Source organism: Neolamprologus multifasciatus, chromosome 11 (genome assembly GCF_963576455.1).
Source record: "Neolamprologus multifasciatus chromosome 11, fNeoMul1.2, whole genome shotgun sequence".
Classification (NCBI taxonomy): Eukaryota; Metazoa; Chordata; class Actinopteri; order Cichliformes; family Cichlidae; genus Neolamprologus; species Neolamprologus multifasciatus.
Genome location: NC_140449.1, coordinates 23,775,082 through 23,796,882, shown reverse-complemented (window position 1 = coordinate 23,796,882; position 21,801 = coordinate 23,775,082). Strand labels below are relative to the sequence as shown.

The following is a 21,801-nucleotide window of genomic DNA, read 5'->3' as shown; positions in this document are numbered from 1 at the left end:
TCTCCCTTGTTTTAAATACACTTTAGAGCAACACGCAGCAACACTACACTTGAGCGGGAGGAGGGAGGTATGGGGTCTTAACACACCCCTGTTCTCTGCTAGCCATCGGGGCGGGGGGGCTGGGAAGAGATGCTGGCTGTCCGATTGGCCTCCCTGCTGCTGCGGAGCCTGGGGCGGTCTGCTTGCCTCCACCCCGGAGGGAAGGGTAACATCTCTTGGGTCTGGGTGCCGTTTCCATCTCTGGGGGTGAGGATACCTGGACCCGGGATATAGAGTATGTTTGGGGAGTGTGATTGTGTGTACATGTCCATTTACGTTTATTCCTGCGTTGGGTGAGTGCTGAGTGTTTGTATATGTGTGCATGAGGGTGGGAATGCATGTCTGTGTCTGTGTGTGCCTGTTTGTCTGTGTCTATATGTCAGGTCGGGTCTTAGACTTCACCTCTCTGGGAACTCCAAGGCCCTCCAAAGTGTGGAGGCCTATCTCCCCTCACCACACTCCCTGCCGGTGACTGATGCCCTCAGGGGTCGGTGCGTTGGTGGTTCTTGGTGTCCGGGGCTGGGCGCTCAGGTATGTACCAGCTCACTCCCGGTGACTACTTGGCGGGGCCTGGCGCCTGCTGCTCGGTCAGGCCTCTTCCGGGGCGCGGGGGGCCCTCGGGCCTCCGGCCTCTGTGCCTGTGGCTCGGTTCACTCTGGCACAGCTGGCTGCCGGCAGAGCCGGCGGGCACGCCGGTGCAGCCCCCTCTAGCTTCTGCCCGGTGGCTACTGGGTGACCCCTCATCTGGGGATCCTCAGCCCTTCCCATGAAGGTGGCACGGATGCCCCTCCGGTGGTCCTCCTTGGGCTCTTGCACTCTGGGGCCTCTGGATGTCTGGGGCCTGGATCTCCTCCATGCCTGCTTCATGCCCTGGGGGACGGGGCTATGGCTCTCTACATCCTCTAGCAGACCATTACATGGGGAAACCATTTGAATACAAGCGCGCCGATCCACACAGGTGTGCACATGGGTGTTCACTATTCGTAGACTTAAATCACACCTTTCTTGGCTGCTACTTCAAAGCACATTGTGCGCTGTCTGTCCTGCGTGCTGCACAACAACATTCAATATTTAGTATTTACTGCTGTTTTCACTTAGCTAGATTAATGCGATGGTGTTGTGTATAGTATGTTGCATTGTTTTGTTTTTTTTTTTTTTTTGCTTGTTTTCTATTCTTTTTCTCTCAACAGGTGATCCCGGAGATATTTTTTCTTCCCCCCTTTCTCACTGTCCCTCTCCCCTTCTGTTTTTCTTTTCCTTCCTCTTTCTTTCTCCCTTTCCTATCCCTCACTCATGTCTGTCCCGTCTGTAACAACTGAAAATAAAATAAATAATAAAAACAAAGGTCGATCAAATGGACCAATACGGCAATGCCATGATGATCCATTTGGCAAAATAAATCCATTGGGTATCCTTGTTGGTCTTCAGACAACAATTCTGACGGCTAAAGAACCAAATGGGACAGGCGGAAAAAAAAAAAAAAAAAAAAAAAAAAAAAAAAAAAAAAAAAAAAAAAATAAATGGTGTGAAATGGCTTTTGTTTTCCTAATATTAGGGGCTTGTAAATTACTTATTTAGAATGACCCATTTCTCAGATTGTTATAAAATAATCACATGAAAATGATTAATTCTATTTATTTACACACATTGGCAAACATTAACTCATGGTCAGAGTAAGAATAAAGATTTACAACTAGTTAAATCATACCAGAAGGTGGCAGTGCTGTGTCCCTTTCTTTTAAATAAAGATGCCAAGCGGGTTTGGCTCTACCCACTTATTGGAAATATTTTGTCAGAATCTCATATAAAGGGATTTCATTGATTTTATTTTAATATAATGTTAGTTTTAAAGCTATGCATTGGTAAAGGACATTTCAGCGTCTCATTCTGCTTCTTTGTGAATGACATCTTCTCTTAGGTTACACAGAACAGCACAGGTTCTCAGTATTTTCTCCCTGTCGGGAGTATGATTGACTGGCAGAGCCTTGGAAAGTATTTTCAGGTGTTTCTGAGATGAATGTTATCAAGCTACAAGGTGCAATGACAACTACACAGTTAACTGTGTTCTGACCGTAGTAATGACTATAATATTCTCCTCTGGAGTAGAGCCTTTCAGGGCTTCTGCAGACCAATTTCCCGACAAGTCAATTATCCATGTTTTGACAGGACAGTAATCTTTGAAACACTGGGTCAGTTTCAACTATTGTGTCCTTAGTAAACAATGGGACATAGCACCTTCTCCCTAACATCTGCTATGCTACTATTCTGTTTTCACCTATTCAAAAAAATACAATATATACATATTAAATTCCTGGAGCAAGTTGAGCTTGAGCTATAGGGTCATAAAAAGCTGCTGAACATAATAAAACTATACGAAGGCTAAAGACTGAGCCAACAAGTGAAAGCTGGATAGAGGTAACACAGTAATAAGATGATACAAAGTGTCCTGTGTGGTGGACCTCAGGGGCATTAAGCAGTAAAGTGTGACCACTATCATCATCTTGTGCATCTTTAAATTTGGGTTTGAAATCTTCAAAATGGACATTTGATTATTGTTCTTACACAATAACATCCCATTAAACCACAATCGAATTCAAACCTCATTGCATCAGCGAGGCCTTTCCTAAGTTTTGCAGCACCACAGCAAGAGACCTATGAGCCATTTCACATTAAACGACAAAGTTCAACCCCAGCTGAATCAGAGCATCCTTACTTTGGAACAACACAACAGCAAACTTATGAGCCATATCCAATTAAACCACAATCTAGTTCAACCAGAGGCATATCATTTGCCAAATTGGCATAAAAGCTGTGTATTAGCATTACTACCAATATCGATATCTGGTGTGTCTAAAAGATGCTGATAGTAATTATATAAAGCAAAAGCTTTGACTATCACTACAATTTATTCTGTTCAAGGAGGCATTTATCTTAAGACCCAGGAGAAGCCCTTCTGGCATTAGCTTGCTAGCTATTAGTGAATAACTAAACAATAATAAAACAGACTCACTTGTTCTCCTCTCCAGAAAAATCCATGATTTATTACAGCTATCTTGTAGTCCAGAAAGTTTTCAGGCAAAACGTGTTGTAATGAATAAACGAATGGCAGTTTTGTTTTTCATTAGCTTCTTCATTTCTCATTGAATCAATGCTTGCTGATTTAAAAAAAAAAAAAAAAAAAAACTTTTTCTCTTCCTCTTTGATGGAAGTAAGATTAACACATGACGCAGTGCAAAAACTCGGGCAAAGAATAGGATCAGAATAATGGACACCAAAATCAATATCAAAGAAAATTGGGCTACTGCTTGCTAACTATAAAAATATAAAATACAAGTCCAAGTCTTGAACTCATACCCTGATGTATGAGGGAGTGCAGGTCCAGGTCTTTCCTACGTTTGAAGGCCTCTCCACACTCGGCGCAAGGGAACGGGTGGCTGGTGTGCAACAATCTGTTCAAACACAGAAGTATTAACATTTTTTTTTAATGCTACTTTCAAACAGAGCCAAAAACATTTAAATCATAGGCCAAGGACATAAACATATATAAAATTAAACAATTATAGCTCCCAATATAAATACTTAAGCAGTCCTGATTCAGAGACACATAAAAGTGTGTAATTAAAGTCATGTTTTGGTCTTAATCTGCCACCTCATATGTACTTAGCTGTACGTCAGGTCAAATTAGGGGTACCGGCGTAGTGTACAAACAACCGGAGATAAAAGAACAGCAGTAAACTGGGAGGCGTCAGGGTTAGACATGAAAGACTATATTTATCCTCTGCATAACGTTACACTGGGTATAGCCTTAGGGGAGGAGAGAACTGCTAGGATGTATTCACCTACTCCTGCATCAGGACTGTTTTTACAAGGAGAAAACAAAAAAACACTTCTTTGCTGTGCGTGCAGCTTCTCGTAATCAGAACAAGCAGGGATGATGTTTCAGTTTCCACAACTTTGCTAAATATTACATACATACAAATATCTGTATTAATCCGCCACATGACTAATTCAAAGTAAAATTGGAAGCTAGAGGTTATGTGCAAAGACCATCCAAGGCCAGAGTCTTTCTGTTCCCTGTTAAATGACAATAGAATTCAATATTTCAGGGACAGCTGACCTCGAGCCAGATAGAAGGATTAAAATCCCCGTCAGGGTCGCCCCCTCCAAGACAGATGTTCTTTGATGAGCAGGGGTCACGTCACACGTAAGGTATCAGGGTTTAAATTAGATGTACACTGACACCTAATTTAAACCCTGTTGATTCATCAATATTTCAATCAGCAGAAAATGAGCTCAATGTTGAATCATTTTACATGCAAATGAGACACATTTGTATGCTACAGATTCCGTAAACATCTAAGACGTCCGTACCCTTCTCTCTACCACTTTGGAAACACTCTTATTTGCTTTCTTGCTGGAAGCTTCAGGAGAAGTTTGATACCTTCATCTTCTCTGAAAGGAAACCAAATATCTTTTTATGTGTAAAGGTTTATTTCTGAACTTGGGAATATAAAAAAATTAATTCATAAAAAAAAAAAGAAAAAGAAAAAAAAAACTAACCCACAATCTTAACTCAAGGTCTTAGCATTGTGTGTCCTCATAAAGAGTGTGCGTTGCAGTTTAAAGCTCAGGATAAAGGTAGTAAAGAACCTTGAGTTAACACCGTTTCAAAATGAGATCGTTCAGGTTTTAAAGAGTTTTTCACAGAAACCAGTGAACTTGAGGATGTCATCAAGACAATGAGATGAGCCTTTTTTGCCCCTCCACATTTTCCACATTTTCCTGTTCACCAAAAAATGTATTTAATTTATTAATCTCCAACAATGATGTCGATTTATTCCTCCTAGATAATGTAACGGTAACCATTTCAGTGTTTTACGTAACATCAAGATAATTAAAAGACTTAAAATGATGACATTTTGGTGAAGTCTTTGGGTTTAATGAGGAAGAAATAGTGACAATAGTACTTAGCACACTAGATCATGTTAAGTCAATATTATATGAATTTTATATATATATATATATATATATATATATATATATATATATATATATATACATACATACACACACACACAGACTGTGGTGTACATCCTATCCCCCTTGTTCAGCCAGGTAGGACATGACCAGGCTCTTTCTCCTGTTCTGTGCAGTTATCGTTCTCATCTTAATTTACTGGGCCTGCGTCTGTCAATCATATGTGGCTCAAGGGCACACAGACATCTCAGTGTGTTTGCTACACAGCTTAAAGGTCTTGCTCAGTGGTCGGACACGGCTCAGCTGCTACAGCTCCCGGCAAGAGGGAGGGAGGTTTATCTAAATCCTGTCCTGCCTTCTGTTTGCAAATGTAATTCTAATGTAGTTATGCGGTAAACAGATTTCGAATTTGATTGAATATTGACACGTTCTAGTTATTTCCACCAACACCAGCAAAATACAAGGTGCCGAAAGTAAAAAAAAATAACGTCAGAAAAAAAGTGTTATTACTTGTGATGGTTGAGCTGATCCTCGGTGTTGAAGCGTGAAGGACAGTTAGGACAAGGGAAGAGATGAGCAGCTCCTTCGTTGTCCAAACTGCACACCTGCATTGACAGACACAACAATCAATATCTATAAAAAGGGTTTCGCCAGCAAGATTTTAGACATTTAGTTTTTTATTACAGAACACATCATCTACCATTTCACCTACTATCAAAATCACTTTCAATATCAATAATATTTAACAATATTTACAAATATTAAGATATTTTACAAGATTTTGAAATAAAATGCTCAATCAGAGAGCTATTTTGATTAATATTAAATGGCGGAGCTAGTACCGGTTTGCGGCCACGCTTGCGGCGAGGTAGTGTCGATGTGTGAATGCGTTGGTGTCTCTTCAGGGTGGCTGCCTGGGAGAAGTTTTTGCCACAGACATCACAGCTGAAGGGCTTGTTGCCCGTGTGGCTCATGCTGTGGCGCAGCAGGCTCTGCGAGTTGGTGAAGGACTTTGTGCAGACCTTCACAAAAACAATAACCAGAATTAGTGTCAACAGTTTTAAACACTATTTGCAAGCAAATGAAGCCGTGTTGAAGTATGGAAACCTCTGAGCGAGTCACATATCCCAATTTTTTAAATGAAAAGAGGTAAGAGAATTACAATTCTTGAAATGTTTCAGAAATTTACCAAACACACACACTTATTTCCCTCATCAGTTTTATATTGTAGAAGCCTTCTTTTTACTTGAACCTGTAACTTGCTCAGTGATGCTCAAACTTTTGTGGACATTTTCATATCTACATTTGCTCAGATTCTACTTTTGTACTTTAAACAGACGTCATTATGCAAAGACACCAAGGAGTCTGTCAAACATAATGAGGCTGGAGATGTCAGCCTTCACTTCACAGCATTACATCATCTCATCAAAGTCTTCTGCACAACAAAAATGTAAGTCATTCCCGAGACTCGAGACAGAGACACCCTGATTGAATGTTTGATTGGCACCTTGCAGGTGAAAAGTTTTTCTCCGGTGTGGCTGTAGACGTGCGTGCGGAGGAAGACGCGTCTCGTGAAGGTTTTGCCACAGTACGGGCACACGTGCGGGAGTGGTGTTCGAGCCCAGTCCTGTAGCAGCTTGGCAGGCGGAGGGTGATTGGTGTTGTCCGAGTCTGCACCAGTGTTGGACTCTAATTCTTCTTTAATATCTGAACTCTTGTTTCCTGAGTAAAGAACAAAAATTCTTGTTAAAAAAAACCAACTACTGCCTTGTAGTTGTGTTTTAAAGTAATGAATTTCACTTACCTTTGAGTGCATTAGCACTCAGGATCCTGAAGGAAGGCCTGCTTCTCTTAGGAAGGGGGGAACCTGATTCACCAGCCGAACCAGGTGAGGAAAGCAGTCGCTTTGTGCTCTCTGGGCTATCCTGAGGTTTGGTGGTGGCTGTTTCACCACCAGCTTCTGCCCCATCAGCCACCTCTGTCACTGGCATGAAGCGGTGCTGCCGCCAATGATACAGGTACTGGGTGGTGTTCATGAAGCTCAAATCACAGTGGGCACACGTGTGTAGCGGCTCATTAAGGTTGTGCTTCTGCTTACGATGTGTAACCAGCCCTCCCTCGTCGCTAAAGCTCTGAAGGCAAAGGGTGCACACGAACAGCTCGGGCTGTGTGAAAGTGGCGTCAACACTGGCGGAGGCAGACGTCGCACCGTGGTCCTGCTGATCTGCGCCATTGCTCTGAGTAAAAACCTCTGAAGTCAATTCCGTAACCTCTACCGCCTTTTCCTCGCCCTTCTGTCGGTGCTGTTTTCGGTGGTAGAGGAAGAGAGTGGTATTTAGAAAGCTTTCCCCACACACGGAGCAGCGATGCAGAGCTTCCTCAAAGCCGTGCTGGGTCTTGCGGTGAGCCACTAGTTCTGACACCAGGCCGAAGCACGAGCCGCAGTCCACGCACAAGAGCACAGGTTCAGGCTTTGGCTTTTTGTTTGCCCCTCTTCTCCTAGGTGACGACTCATCTGGATTTGAGACTGAAACTACCTCGGAAATAGGAGGATCAGAGCTCTGAGATGAATTGGTCTCTGTACCTTCCTGCTGCTCCAGCTCATGCAAAGCTTTTTCAACTGCATCTGAATCGATATTTTTGTTAGTTTCATGCTGTGAGAAAGAGGATTCAGCGACTGAATATAAAGGTATGGTTGCACTCTGGACTGAGGAGGTCTCTGGCATAGTTTCTGAATCTGGTTTTGACTTGTTCTCAGACATGTCAGACTGCTGACATGCCCCTTCTTTACGGTGCTGCTGCCAAAGTACAAGGCTTTTGAAAAGTTCATCACAATCCCCACACTGGTAGAGGATCCTGGGCTGATCTGACGATGTGCTGACTTCATCCTCAGGGGGAGCACTTTCAACAGCCTGCACAGACGGCTCTTCTGCTTGAACTTCAATCTGTGGGAGTGCATCTGTCTTTGATATATTTATTATATGTTGCTGCAAAGACAAGAAAGGAAAAAGAATAAAGACACTTTTTAAAATCTTTGTTTATACAAATAAAACGACTTGTTTCTAAAGGATGAAAGATGAGAATTCAGTGTTGGGGTACTCAGGTCAATTAAAGCAGTGTGTGCTTAGAGCCAAGGTTCCCCTGAGAGCTCCAGACAACCAAGATAAGGCCTCAGCCTGGCTGATAACAATCAAAAGGCCCATCAGGGTTGCAAGGGTCACTCCACAGGGTCTTACCTTCACGCCCTCCACCCATTTGGATGATAAAAACAGAGCATCAAGGTCGGGGTTAAAGGCATCTGGAGCTGTCAATCACAGCTGTTCAACATGTAATGATTTGTATTTTCTTTGTTGTGGTATTCTGGAGTGTGAGAACTGAAGACCACCCTCAGATGTGGTCTAGCTGCTTCACAACACACACACCCACGCAGCCATCACCCACAACATTGAACCCACTGGTAGGCAAAGTGAGTAGCATCGATCATCTCATTAAAATCAATGACCTGCTGGGAAACCTTGGCTTCTGGCATTCATGTGGATCAGTGCTTTCAAATGTGGCCATAAATAACGCTTAATTTTTCATTCAAAATTCCCATTGTTGTGACTTTGACTCACACAGTATGCAGTACTATGGATGGAGGGCTCCACACAGCAACGCTGGGTTTAACAACTTTTGTTGTAGAAATCAAGCTTCAAATGCTGGGTGGCTCAGAAAACAAAGAAGGCACTGACAGTGCTAATTTGTTTTAAAATTATGAATTTTTACAATCTTAAGGGTGTAAGTCCCTTAAGAGGGTTGTTTTAGTCCAGGAAATGTTTCTGTACCTCCCAGATAGCAGAAACATCTCTCCAGCAAAGAGTTCAAGGCACTGACCCAGCCTCCAAACTCCCCAAATCTCAATCCTGCAAACCACGGGATCCACTGCCAGACAGTGCAGGCGACCCCAGAAGCCCTGCATCCATACCCAAGTTAGGAATGTAGTTTTGATAGTGTGCATAAACATTATATAACATATAATACATTTTTTATAATAAATAAAAAGCAAAATACACATGCTGCCATTAACTGCCTTTTGACTCACGTTTTAAAACTAATTTCACTGACTTTTTATTTTAAATGATAGCATCGTTTTGTGTTTGTGCTCTTTAAACAAACATCTTTACAATAATGCCTGCTTGTATTTACTCTAAAAATCCACAGTGCTGTAAAGCTCAAGCAGTTTGCACAACTTGTATTTTTTTCCTACTACAGAAAAAATATTAATTGAATGTGTCATAAACAAAAGCAGTAAAATGCTAAATATCATCTGATGTTAAATGTGAGTAATATGTTTATTTGAGTTATGGGGATTTTTTTAATTTATTGGGTTTTTTTTTTTTTTTGCTCTGACTGATGCATTTCTCATGCTCTTCTTCCCGCTGGCAACTCAGGATGCAATCTGTCTGTCATGAGCGCCGCCGCTTTATGGACGTATGGTGAAGACTGTAAGGATGGAAGTCCAGGCACAAGCTTTGACAGCCGTGCCCTACTGCTAAACGAGGGGCAGTGACTGCTTTTAACCCTGCGGGCTTTCTGAAGCTGTCACAGGAATGGCAAATAAAAGAAAATAATAAAAAAGAAAAGTGGCAGCTACTTCACAAGACTCAGCTCAACATGTCAAAGTTAAATGGAATAACTCTTTTCATTATGCAACTTTCAAACCCTGCGATTCAGACCACATTTTCAGAAGACTAATGCTTTCCCAAAGAGTATTTACCAACCTGAAAACACACCGTAAGAAATAGTGAATACAGTGCATTATGTAAATATCTGCACCCCTCTAAAAGCCAAGTCAAAGAATAAAAACAACAGCAGTATTAACATACAAGAGGAAACAATACAGAAGGAAAACACTAAGGGGAAAAAAATGGCATAGATGGTAAAGCTCCCCCACAGAAGCAAAAGGGTACGGTGGTCAAAAAGAAAACAGTCTGTTCATTATTACTGCAGCATGAGGACCACTCTGGTGATTCAGCCAGCCTCATTGGATAACATGTAAATGTAGCATCATGGATCTCAATCTGGTCTGCCACTTTCAGCACATGTCCTCCTCTTCTTCCACTTTCCTCTGCTCTGGTTTATCCAATTACATCTCAAAAATAAACCAATTCTGGCACATATTTCTTTTAATCCTGCAGCTACTGCATCACATAACCCAGACCTTCCCAAAGTGTGGGGGCCGCAGAGCCATGGCGGCGGGGGGTGGGGTGGGGGGGGGGTGTAGTTTAGTTCACAAACACTTGTAATGACTATCTACTCCTGACATTTTGGAGATGTTAGCTCTTTATACAGTAAAGTTACAGCGGGATACAAATAATATCAGGCTGATCCTGCCACGATTTGTTCCCCCGGTTCAAATCAGTATCCCACAGTTGTTTATGTTTTTAAACCCATTTTGTACAGAGAGGCATTTTTTGAAAAATGTATTGATAGTGATAGTGACGAACTCTGTATTCCTCGTCCACACGCAAAAAAGGAGTTTTAAAAAATCTCTGTTTTCGGTGATTCGTGTGGACGAAACAGCTGCGTTTTCAAAAATACCCGTGTAGGTGTGGACGTAGCGTAAAAGAGTTAGTAGTTTATTTTATTACTACCTGTCATCTATTGCAAATTACTTGTATTTGCTTAATTGTTTACTAAATGTTTGATGTGTGAAAGAAACCGCAATGGAGCAAAATTTGGGTGTGTGGTTGGAAGATGTGTTTATGCGTGTGCGTGCAGGGGGGTGGGGGGCGTGAACATTTTTCTTGTAAAACAAAGGGGGGGCCTAGCAAAAAAAGTTTGGGAACCACTGACATAACCTAATATATGTCTTGAAAAAAAGAAAAAAAGAAAGAAAATCTTGTACACACCAACACTGAGAACAGGGCTTAGCCTACAAGTCTGATAAGTACAGACTGTGAGAGCTTATTCAAACTATAAAGCATGTTTTGTTGTTCATTCTGACATAAAAAGTTTGAATTCATAGTTTAACATTCTATTCTTAATCTACTTTTAACGCACAACCACACGTCTCCCTGAGTAGTGACTCATTACTCAGACGAACAGCATGATAATGTGTTCTTTTCTCATTACTAGACAGGAAGCAGTTGAACTGTTTAATAATCTTCTTACCTTAACACACAACTATTGTGAGTACATAACAGTAAAGGTCTAAATCAAGTCCTAATTCAGTCAAAATACAACCAGAGCCAAAATGGGGAGAATTTTCTCTTCTCCAAAGTAAATATGTAATAGAAAACCATCATGAACTGAGATTCTCTTCATTTTAATGTCCATTATGGGCAAACAAGAAAAAATGACAACGCAAATGCAAATCATTGTTAACTTATATTACAGCTAATTTTCTGTCACTAATCCAAAAAGACTTACTGTTTACTCTGTGATTAAAGGCATGATGTCAGGGTGCACATAAATCAGAGACTAATATGCAGCAGCACCTTGAAATATGTCAGTAAATAATCACAAACAACACCATCTTAAGTGCTCGCACCAAGGTCACTATTACTTTGATAAGTAGCAGTGCATTGTGAATTTATGACTAAAGTTAAACGTGTCACTTCAAAGTCACTCTCCAGATATGATTCAGAGGCTTTTATGTGATCACACAGATGGTCATTTCAGGCCACGCTGTCATAATTTAAGGCTTTTAATCGCCTTTTTGTCCAGCTAAAAATCACAGTCACATGACAAAAACGGCAGAGTGGCAACTGTGTCAGCGCTCACCTGTGTCTGCAGCACCGGGACGGTGATGGCGTTGGTTCCAGATGTGTCTGGCGGTTCGTCGCCAGCAGTGCATGTCAACTGGTGCTTGAGGACCTCTTCCAGGGTGTTAAACTCCTGGTAGCAGGGGAAGCACATGTAGACGGACGAATTCTCCATGGCTGTAGGGGGATTAGAAATTAAAAAACATTTCATGAGAAGTGCAGCAATGCAAGCTGATGTAGATAAAAGTGCAACAGTTCTCAAAATGAATGCATGCTTTGAATAAGTAACATCACTACGTGAATCTTATACAGATCTGTAAGTGCTTTACATTTGGAGTTTGGTTGTGAACATTGCCCTCTTCTGATGAAAAGAAGTGTCTGCATATTTAATCAACACAGCAGCTTGGACACAATTGCCAGTATGCAAACTGTGGGATTGCCAAGATGACTCACCATGCACTGAGCCGAGCTAATTGTTATTTTGACCATGCAGGTTGCTGCTCAGGTGGAGACCTTGCCAACTCTTTCTCTCTGTCTCTGTGCCATTTCACGGCCTGAGCTTGTGTTCAGCTCCAGCATCAATTAGATATGTTCTGTAATTGGACCCACTGGTGGTGCAGTCTAGCTCACACTCCTGTCGAATGTAATAACCAAAACACTACGTCTGTAAGCCTTCCTACTCACAAGATAGCATTTAGACCTCCACAAGCAATGCTCCTCTTTGAAAAAAAGAAACCTTTCAAATTGAAAGAAACCCAGTGAGAGGCACGCGTGTTTATCTCTGAAACACATCAATTCAACAACGCACTTTCTGGTTTATCATTTTAATTGGCAGACAACGAGGAAATATAAAGGTTAATACAGGTGATATAATTAGATTTTGTTTTGATGAGACATCTCATGAATAAGCAGAGGGACTTAAGAGCAGTAATAAATTGGTACTGGTACCAGACTCACCAGTGCCAAAGTATTGATATAGGTCAGGGTGCTGATAATTATGCAATGTTAATTCATCCTAAAGGTAATCATAATGAAACCACACGTGTCAAGCAAATACATGAAGTTACTATCCATTTACAGTAAGTGATCTCTGATCACGGCCTGCAGGGCCAACTGTTCAAAAGCGTTGGCACTCTTTACTACATTTAATGAAAATGCAGCTGCATACAATACACTGGATGTGAAAGTTCGTTCTGAGTGAGAAATAACCTTAGAAAACACTAACAAACCAGAGTACTCTTTAAAGAAACTGTGACTGCTTTAGCAAACAACCTGCTGTAGACATCTTCAGTGCGGCCTCTCCGCAACTATCCTGATAGGACGTACTCAACTAAAATTGATTCTCTCATTTTAAAGATAAACCTGTGGTTATTAACACAGATAACTCTGGCACTATTTTTTTCTAATTTATGACAAACAGCCTGTAGACCTTGACAGAGGATTGTGGTCAGACACTGAAAAGAAGTTTCTTTTCAATCTCTGGATAATGGAAAATGCGATGTGGACAAAAGCTGTGTGTGAGGACTGTTTCCAAATTTACTGTGAAAAGACTATAATTCTGCATCAGCACATCAGGGAACTGTGTGTTAAACCACAGCTGCTTTTCTGCAGTGGACATCAAGGAGGAAGCATCACAATGACCATCTATGACATCTCTTACTGTAAGCGCACTAATCAAGCGGCCAATTTCAAGACACACTGATGTCAAATTTATGTTCATGGCAGGTGAAATCCCAACAAAATGCCTTGTGCAGATGAGTTATTAAAATCATACCTTAGAGAACAACTAAAGTATTTCTCTTAGAACATATATACAGTGTGGGGTTAAGTATTACAAATGTGATGCAGAAAATTGTCTAGTCGGGGGGGGGGGGGGGGGGGGGGGTTGCATTATAAGACAAGGCTGCGACTGATGGTATTTCACAAATCCACATGAAGGCACAATGCAAAATGCCCAGGGACTAAGGGAGTTAACTTTACTCTTGACATTTCCACTTTATTCTCAAAATGAACAATAAAAAAATCCTTTACTATATTTTTTCTTCTATCATAAACCGAGAGGACCCCTAGTTTTTATTAAATGTTCCCAAGGAGTGGGGACACACACACACACACACACACACACACACACGGTACACCCAGTGTTGTGCCAAAAAACCCACTGTTGGTATTTATATATGGTCGTAAATAACTTAACCTGTCAAACAAATCCACATATATCTCGTGAATGATACCAAGTCAAGTTTGAGCCAGAAAGAAAATTCCTGTCCTGCGATGTAAGCTGCAATCACTTTTTCTCTAAGTGACTTTAACAATAGTGGCTTTGTTTATCCAGATATATACTCTCAGTGACATTAAAATGTCTTTTTCACGAGAGATCTGGCCAAGAGGGCAGCAGAAATTCCAATATAACATTTTTATAAAGATATTTTAAGTAGTCATAAAGGACCAGGTTGATTACAGTGTAGAACACAAGTACGTACAATAATGCAAAGTCAAAAGAAATACTTGCAAAACAAGCCATTTCTTTATATTACATACAACTTCTTTCCTAAATCCTGTTGATTACAGCCTATTTACCGGTCTAAATAAAGACATTAGACATTAAAAAACATACAGAGAAAGAAACACACACTATTGGCACAAAATATTTAGTATTTACAGCATGGTGGTGTATGTGAGATAAGCCATAAAAAAGTGTGTCTTACTGCTCTGATTTTGGGTTTTTGAGCAACAATAGTTTTATTTAACAGTGTAATGAGCTTTCACAGGTATTCCAAAATCCAACTAGTATCTTTAATGGATATCTGAATTGGCCTCTCTATGCCTCACTGTGAGGTTGTAGAACCACATGGATTTCTCCCAGCCAATCAATAAAGATAAGGCTACGTGACGGTATCATTGCATGAGAGCAATCAGCAGTGCCCCGGAGCAGTTCAAACTTCAGTGTTCTTCTGGAAATCATGTTTTTTGGCCCCTACCTACTTCCTCACCTGTGGTCATAACTTCCAAACCAAGTGCTGTATTTTGATGAATCCCATTATGCATTATCTAGTTCAACAGTTGTTCTAAATGTTAAGACAGGTGTGTAATTTGTGTGTAGCATTTTAGAAATTTGTGAAATGTATGGCATAAAAATGGTGGGAAGTCCATTTTTAGACTTACAGTAGTTGTGTTTAGCGAAACACTATTTCTAAAGAATACACTAGTATAAAAGTAGCAACATCATTGTCAATGGACCTTGGACAAAAGTTTATATCACACTATCCAGTAATACAGTGAGAGATTTAACCCATTACAGACATTTTTAAGCTATAAATGGTAACATGTTTTGTTTGTTTTAGGATCTTATAGCTGTGCAATATGACCAAAACCTCTCGATATATAAAGATTTCTCATCCCGACAACGATATAAATCGCAGAAATTTTACATTTTCTGTAAATTCTATGAATCTCGAGCAACTGAACTTGTGTGAAGTGTTCTCAGCTGGGTGCCGTGTACGTGGAGTCGAGTGTTTTGACTGATGCATGAAGCTTTACATTTTTAGACGTAAGTTGTAACAGCTGCCATTTTCTTTGTACTTATTACATGGTGTGCTGCAGAAAAAAGCCTGTTCTAACATTTGAGTCTAAGGTTTATTTTGAGCACCTGACGGCTCTTTTTTGCTCCTAATCCATAAACCTTCTTCATACTCTTCTTGCGTGGGTGGTTGAAGAGGTCTGTCGTGTTTGAGTCTGTGGTGCGGACCGGTTTGCGGCATAACTTGTATAGTACAGACTTTTCATAACCATGTGGAAAATAAACAAGTGGACGGCGGAGCCACACAATGGTCTTAACGTCATTGTTACTAACAAAAAAGTCGCTTGTCCGTCTGTAGTGTGGTTATTGTAAATATAAGAGCAAGACAGAACTTTAAGAAATTAATATAGCTACTACAGTGATCAGCAAAAGAATGAAAAAAATACAGCCGGAAACAGTCTATTTTACGACACCAAGAAACAAACGATATAACATGAAACGATAGATGTTTTCATATCATCATCCGATATGTATGGTCATATTGAACAGCCCTACTTATAGCAGTTTTTAAATCATACTGAAATTGCATATATTTGTTTTTCTTATTTCAAGTATTACTACTGGTAAAACTGACTTATTTTATTATTATTACTAATAATAATAACAATAATAATGAAATTATTAATAATAATAATAACAACATTATTATTATTTGTTTTCATTTAGTTCTGTATAAAAAAAAAATAAGTGGTACCACCAGTACCACAGTATTTTTTCCCCACTCTTTGTTATACATGAGTTTGTTTGCTTTTTTTCAGTTGATCTACAATTGACGATTTCCTTTTCCTTCAAAGTGGCCTCAATTTTCACTCAGATGTACTACTTTCTTTCACAGAAATCCACTTTGGTCTTTTATGGAAGAAAGCTGATCAAGTAACATTCCACAGAATAATACAGCCCGTATTTCAGTGTGTACACATGTTCCCAAAATGAACTTAAGTCTTTGAAGTATAACGCTCAGCATCTTACTAAAGATTACTGCCACCTTACAGTACCATCACAAAGTACCATGAAGCAGTTGGACAGGATTGTGCTTTGTGTTATATGTTTAAAAATAATAATGCCAAAATGCCAGTATCAGTCAAAAAACAAAAACAAACCCTAGGTAAACAGTTCTTTGAACTTTTTTCCAATATTTTTTTTATATGTATACACACACACACTTTTAAAGAAATGTTTACCCCAAACAGTGAGAAACCATATATAGTAACTTAACTGGCCTTGACTTACAACATGAAAATTTTACACAAGTTTAAAAACAAAGTCAAGCAATAATCTTCATATATAAATGGATGGATAAATCTCGTTTTATGCCATTTGTTGATATCATGGCATACCAGTAACGCCCCACTGTGTCTGTTTGGGTCTTTCCTACCTGCAGAAACTGTAACGTCTTACTGACTACACCTCAGTCAAGCAATAAGGGAGAAAGAGAAATGTGATATGCAGTTGCCAATTTACCTGCAAGCACCTATCATTATTTCCCTCCCTACGATGTGCTAATATTGCGCCACGGATGTGTTATTTCAAATGCTAGCCGTTAGTTCAGAGCGGTTACTGCAGAGACAATGTGACTCGGATGAGGGGTGATCTAAAAAATAAAAGTCACTCATGTTTCACGCATTCAAAAACGTCCCGTTTGCTTCGTTGTTGGAGGTCTGATATGAAACAGCTGGGAGGAAAGCTAATCAGCGAGCTAACGAAGGCTAACCGTTAGCAGCCCAAGAGCTTTATCTCGGACCACCAGATTGCTGCTAACATGCAGCGATGGCCATCTTCCTAAAGCTGCTAACATGTCCGCGGCGTGGCAGCCAGCTATCCTGCTAGCTCGGAAGCTACTAAAACACCCTGCGTTTTACTCCTTGGCAGCGGGCGTCAACGACGCATTTGCTAGCGACTAAACCCTTTTACCACTTGGACCACTGGTGCTTACTTTCTGATATCAAGGAGAAGAAGAAGAAAAGACCGAAGAAGAAGGGCGGGATATGCTTCTTCGGTGGTATAATGGCGGCGACAGACTAAAAGTTAATATTAGCTGTCTCCCCCCGTTGAAATCCTCCATACATAAATCTCAGTTTGCGATATGAGACCATAAGAGCAGTATTTTTGTAAAAATAAGCCAAATATATTCAATAACACTTACCTAACTCGGACATTGCTTGTCGAGGAAATAGGACAACTTCAGTTTTTTCCGTATGTTAGAAGGTTCGTGCTGATTGGCTCGATCGGTCACTTAATGCGCCAATAGCGTTCGAGCACACATAGCACGGAGAGTTTGTAGTCGAAAAGCGCGCCAGGAGCATCAAGACGCGTGAAGGGGTCAATCATTGGCCCTCAATTACTAACAGTGCTACAAACAAATATGTCTGTAAGTTTAACCACAAATCATCAATTTATCACTATTTTAATACCCGAGTTTGATCGCACTTTACAAAAGAATTTAGACCAACTGATAAAGTCCTGGCTTTCTTAGGAAGTGTAAACAGTCTTTAAAGGGAATACTCTCTTACTACTATATCTGAAGTCTTTCTGTCAGTTATTTAAAGAAAGTTTAGTACATGCAGCACTGAAACCTTCAGCATCATTGGTAATATTGCAAATGTGTGTATAGACAAACAGTATTTGTTTACACATACAACAGTGCAAAGGTTTTGTTTTTTTATGTTTAGATTTGTTTTTTCATTGCATAACACCATCACGGAGGCCCGAAATGTATTCCATAGTACAGCAACAAGCCAAAAACACACAACTAGAAAAAGAAAGAATTGATTTGACTCATGGTTTATTGCATTTTGTCTGTTGTTATTGATATTGGAATATCCCAAGTTTATTGCTCAGACTCAAAAGTCAATTTTTGTCTTGTTTCTCTTTGCCCTTTTCCCTGTTGTTGTAAATTTGCAGTATATAAATAAAATAGTTTTGAACTGGATTGAAAAGTGCCCTTTAAAAAAGGGTGGAATTAAATTTAATAGAAATGTTCTTCTGTGCTATATAAACTGTAATACATTGCAAATTCCTTATATAAGATATAAAAGTCAGTTCAAGTTTAGTCTGCTCTGTTTATTTCTCAAAATTACACTGTTACACCTGAGCACTAAACTTGATTCCAAATGGTATGTGTCAGGGTCACACACAGACACAGGCACACAAAGACAGAATAACATTACTCAAACTTGACGCATCGTGTCACCATGATGACAACTTTTCACTGACGGTTGCGGTTCAGAGACTGCACCTCGCAGGAGAACAGGGCGGTCTTGTCACGCTGCATTGATTGCTCACCTGCATCATCTTGTTCTGCATTCTTAACATCTCCCTCGGTTAGACCTCAGTTGCAGCCGTGGGTGTGCTCGAGTGGCTACAGGTTAATAGTCATGTAGCTAAAGGTAAATTGAGCTTGCACAGATGTCACTGAACCCTTTTCCCCCTGAGCACATTGAGGACTTCTCATTATTCACACTGACTTCAAATCAGGTGCAAACTGATTTTAAATGGCATGGATATAAACCGCTATGGCATTTTCATTGATAACAAGATATAAGTGAAAGACCTGCATACCAACAACTTTACAACCACACAATTTCTGGAAAACACATTAAAAACAGAATTACAGGTGATCATTTTAATCTGTTCATCACTACACTCAGCGACAGGATGGGCTGGCATGAAATCCTGTATTTTCCATGTAGGTTTTCCATGTTAGGACATAATGAAAATACATCTAGTCCCTACGAGGTCTTAAAATAAGGTAAACACAACCCAACCTGATCAGCAACATGCGATATAATACCCTGTGATGTCTTTAATTCAGTAAAAACTCAAACAAAATCAACATCAGAACATTCTTCAGAACATCATTCTGAAGAAACTTTGGCCGAGTCTTTTTTTACAGCGTTGCTTCAGTTCATTGAGGTTTGTGGATATTTGCTTATTCACAGCTAATTAAGATCCTGCAGGTTGAGGCCTGGACTTAGACTATTTTCTTTTTCAGCCGTTCTGCTGTAGATTTGCTGCTGTGTTTGGGATCGTTATCTGGTTGCATGACCCAATTTGGCCCAAGCCTTAGCTGTCGAACAGATGGCCTCACATTCGACTTCAGAATACTTTAGTTCATAGTTGGTATGAAGTGTTTGGTCTCGCCTTTCAAAAAGGACACTTTTTTGAGGATCAGATTATTTGTATTATGACCTAATGCATCAAATATTAGAATTGAAAGAGGGTGCATCCTTCAAATCTCAGGTAAGTAACGACACTACATGACAGGTTATTGTATTAAGGTCATGTTATTCAGTGTATGTTGTAATCAACTTTAGGGTTTCCACTGAATGTTTACAACAAATTATAATTATAATAAATCCGATTTGGATACTTTTCTTAATTATGTTCTAACAGATGGATGAAGGCAAATTTATTTGTAAAGCCACCTTCAGCCACAAGCTATTTTAAATGCCTTTGAATGAGATATGATAAGAAATAAGCATGTTGTAGAAGGAAGGGGAAACTATACTATATAAAAAAAAGGTCTAATCATAATTTAAAAGTTAATAACCCAAAAACTAAGAGAGAGTACACATGTTATTGTGTTCAGTGCTGCTTGAACTACAACGTTGAGTTTTTTTAAAGAGAGAAAAAAAAAACATTTAGTTGTGATATATGACCGTTTGGGGTCATTTGTGATCCAGGATTACATGAGCTGCTGTGATATTTTTAATTAAAAACAACAACAACATAGATTTGCCACGAATTGTTAGCATTATAGGCTTTGATTTTAAGGTAAATTTCTACTTCTTCTCAGTACATTCTAATGTGTTGAAGTGAATCATGGCTAACAGACCTAGAACAAGATTCACAAGTATCCTGAACTACACAAGGTTTGACAACCGAACACCCAGAGCAGACAAACTTACAGCCTTCACGGATATTTGTACAATTTTTACGGACTAGTTACTAATCACTGTGTGGATGAACAGTTTGTAGCTTTCAGAGGCAGCTGACAGGCAGTGAGTCCCTCCTACACCAGCTAAGTTTGACATAAAGATCTGGTGAAACCGTGATGTCAAAACTCCTTTATGCATAAAAATGCATGAAAGCCATAATTATATTGGAACACTTTAGAAATATCTGTCATAGATAAAGAAAACAGTTCAGGTACAGCAATGTTATGTCAGTCATGTTAGTCACTAAAATAACTTGGAGTCAACTTCTGGTGTGTGAGTGTGCTGATATTTTGTAAATGTAACTCTTTCCTCATCGGTTATCAGACAATTTGACTTCATGCTGAAAGTCAAACAAGGCCTTTGCACGGCTGTACAAAGACAAAATATGAATTAATGTTAGCTGAACCTGAGGGCCAGCCTTAAGGAAAACCAAGAAAGTTTAGTACTGAGCAGCAAAGGTTGTCCAAGTGCTTAGAAATATTTTCTAGTGAACACTGAGTAAGACAAAGGAACAAAGGACACCCTGAGACTTCATTAAATCCTCTCCATCTTTTACTCGTCTGAATGAAAAGTCCGAGTCGCTCTGAGGCAGCGGTGTGGGCTCTTGTTAAGACTCCATGAAGAAATTCAGCCGTGTTTGAGGTCCTTAAGGTCACAGAGTCGAATGAGACTTGAATTCAATGTGATGCTGGGTCATCTTGAAACAAGAAGCCAAAAGAGGGCCAACTAGGTAAAAGAAAGCCATCCCAGAAACCCCTCATTGATGCGTGTGATACAGCCAGAGGAGCAGGTTTCATCAGTCAAGGTCAAAAACATTTTCAGTGACATTTGCGATAGCATGGTTTCCATAACAACAGTTCTGATTTCTTCATTATTCAAATGATCCTTTCCAGAGTTCGCTGATCCACACTGACTCTGCTGCATGGCTTCATTTCATTAATCCTTTCATTAAAAAGGTTTCACACAAAGCAAAATCCAGAGACTCATACCTGATGAGCAACTTTATAAGAATTACACATCAAAATGCATAAATGTGCACTGCCTTACATTTAGTTCAGATCCACATCATCTGTATTAAAGTTAAATAACAATTACCTAACTGTAGGACAAACCTGTTGTAGCTGTCACGGTCACTGACTGGTCCCAGCGTTTTGAGTTGGATTTATTGTTTATTATTGGCGAGTCTGTTCTCAGTTTTTATTTTCAGTTATTATTTAGTATTTTGAGTCTTCAGCTCTGTTTGGTACTTATCAGAACACAGAGTTAGAAAGTTTTAAAGCCACACATCAAAGATAAGTATAGACCTCCCCACACATAATCAACCATGCAGCCGCACATTCATTCCAACAGATGTAAAATATGAATTAGTCATGTGACCTGACAGGCTGAGGAAGTTTGTTCCAAAGTTTAAGAGCTACAGCCTGAAAAGCGTGATCAGCTCTGGTTTTAAATCAGTGGTTCTTAACCTGGGTTCGATCGAACCCTAGGGGTTCGGTGAGTCAGTCTCAGGGGTTTGGGCAGA

General features: G+C 39.9%; 1 protein-coding gene across 6 annotated transcripts in view; it reads right to left on the bottom strand.

Moving 5' to 3' along the window:
- The window catches only part of znf574 (zinc finger protein 574), an 84,004-nt gene extending 66,391 nt beyond the window's left edge, over positions 1 to 17,613 (bottom strand). For 2 of the 6 annotated variants that reach the window (XM_085177664.1, XM_085177665.1), the window contains exons 1-7: positions 17,486 to 17,613; positions 11,782 to 11,939; positions 6,821 to 8,003; positions 6,524 to 6,738; positions 5,859 to 6,038; positions 5,527 to 5,621; positions 3,394 to 3,488 (exon numbers count right to left, since the gene is read on the bottom strand). In XM_085177664.1, coding sequence (XP_085033790.1) covers positions 3,394 to 3,488; positions 5,527 to 5,621; positions 5,859 to 6,038; positions 6,524 to 6,738; positions 6,821 to 8,003; positions 11,782 to 11,939; positions 17,486 to 17,498 — 1,939 coding nt within the window. In that variant the 5' untranslated portion in view covers positions 17,499 to 17,613. The other 4 variants (XM_085177669.1, XM_085177667.1, XM_085177668.1 and 1 more) reach the window with 4 other exon arrangements.
- Positions 17,614 to 21,801: the final 4,188 nt, after the last annotated feature.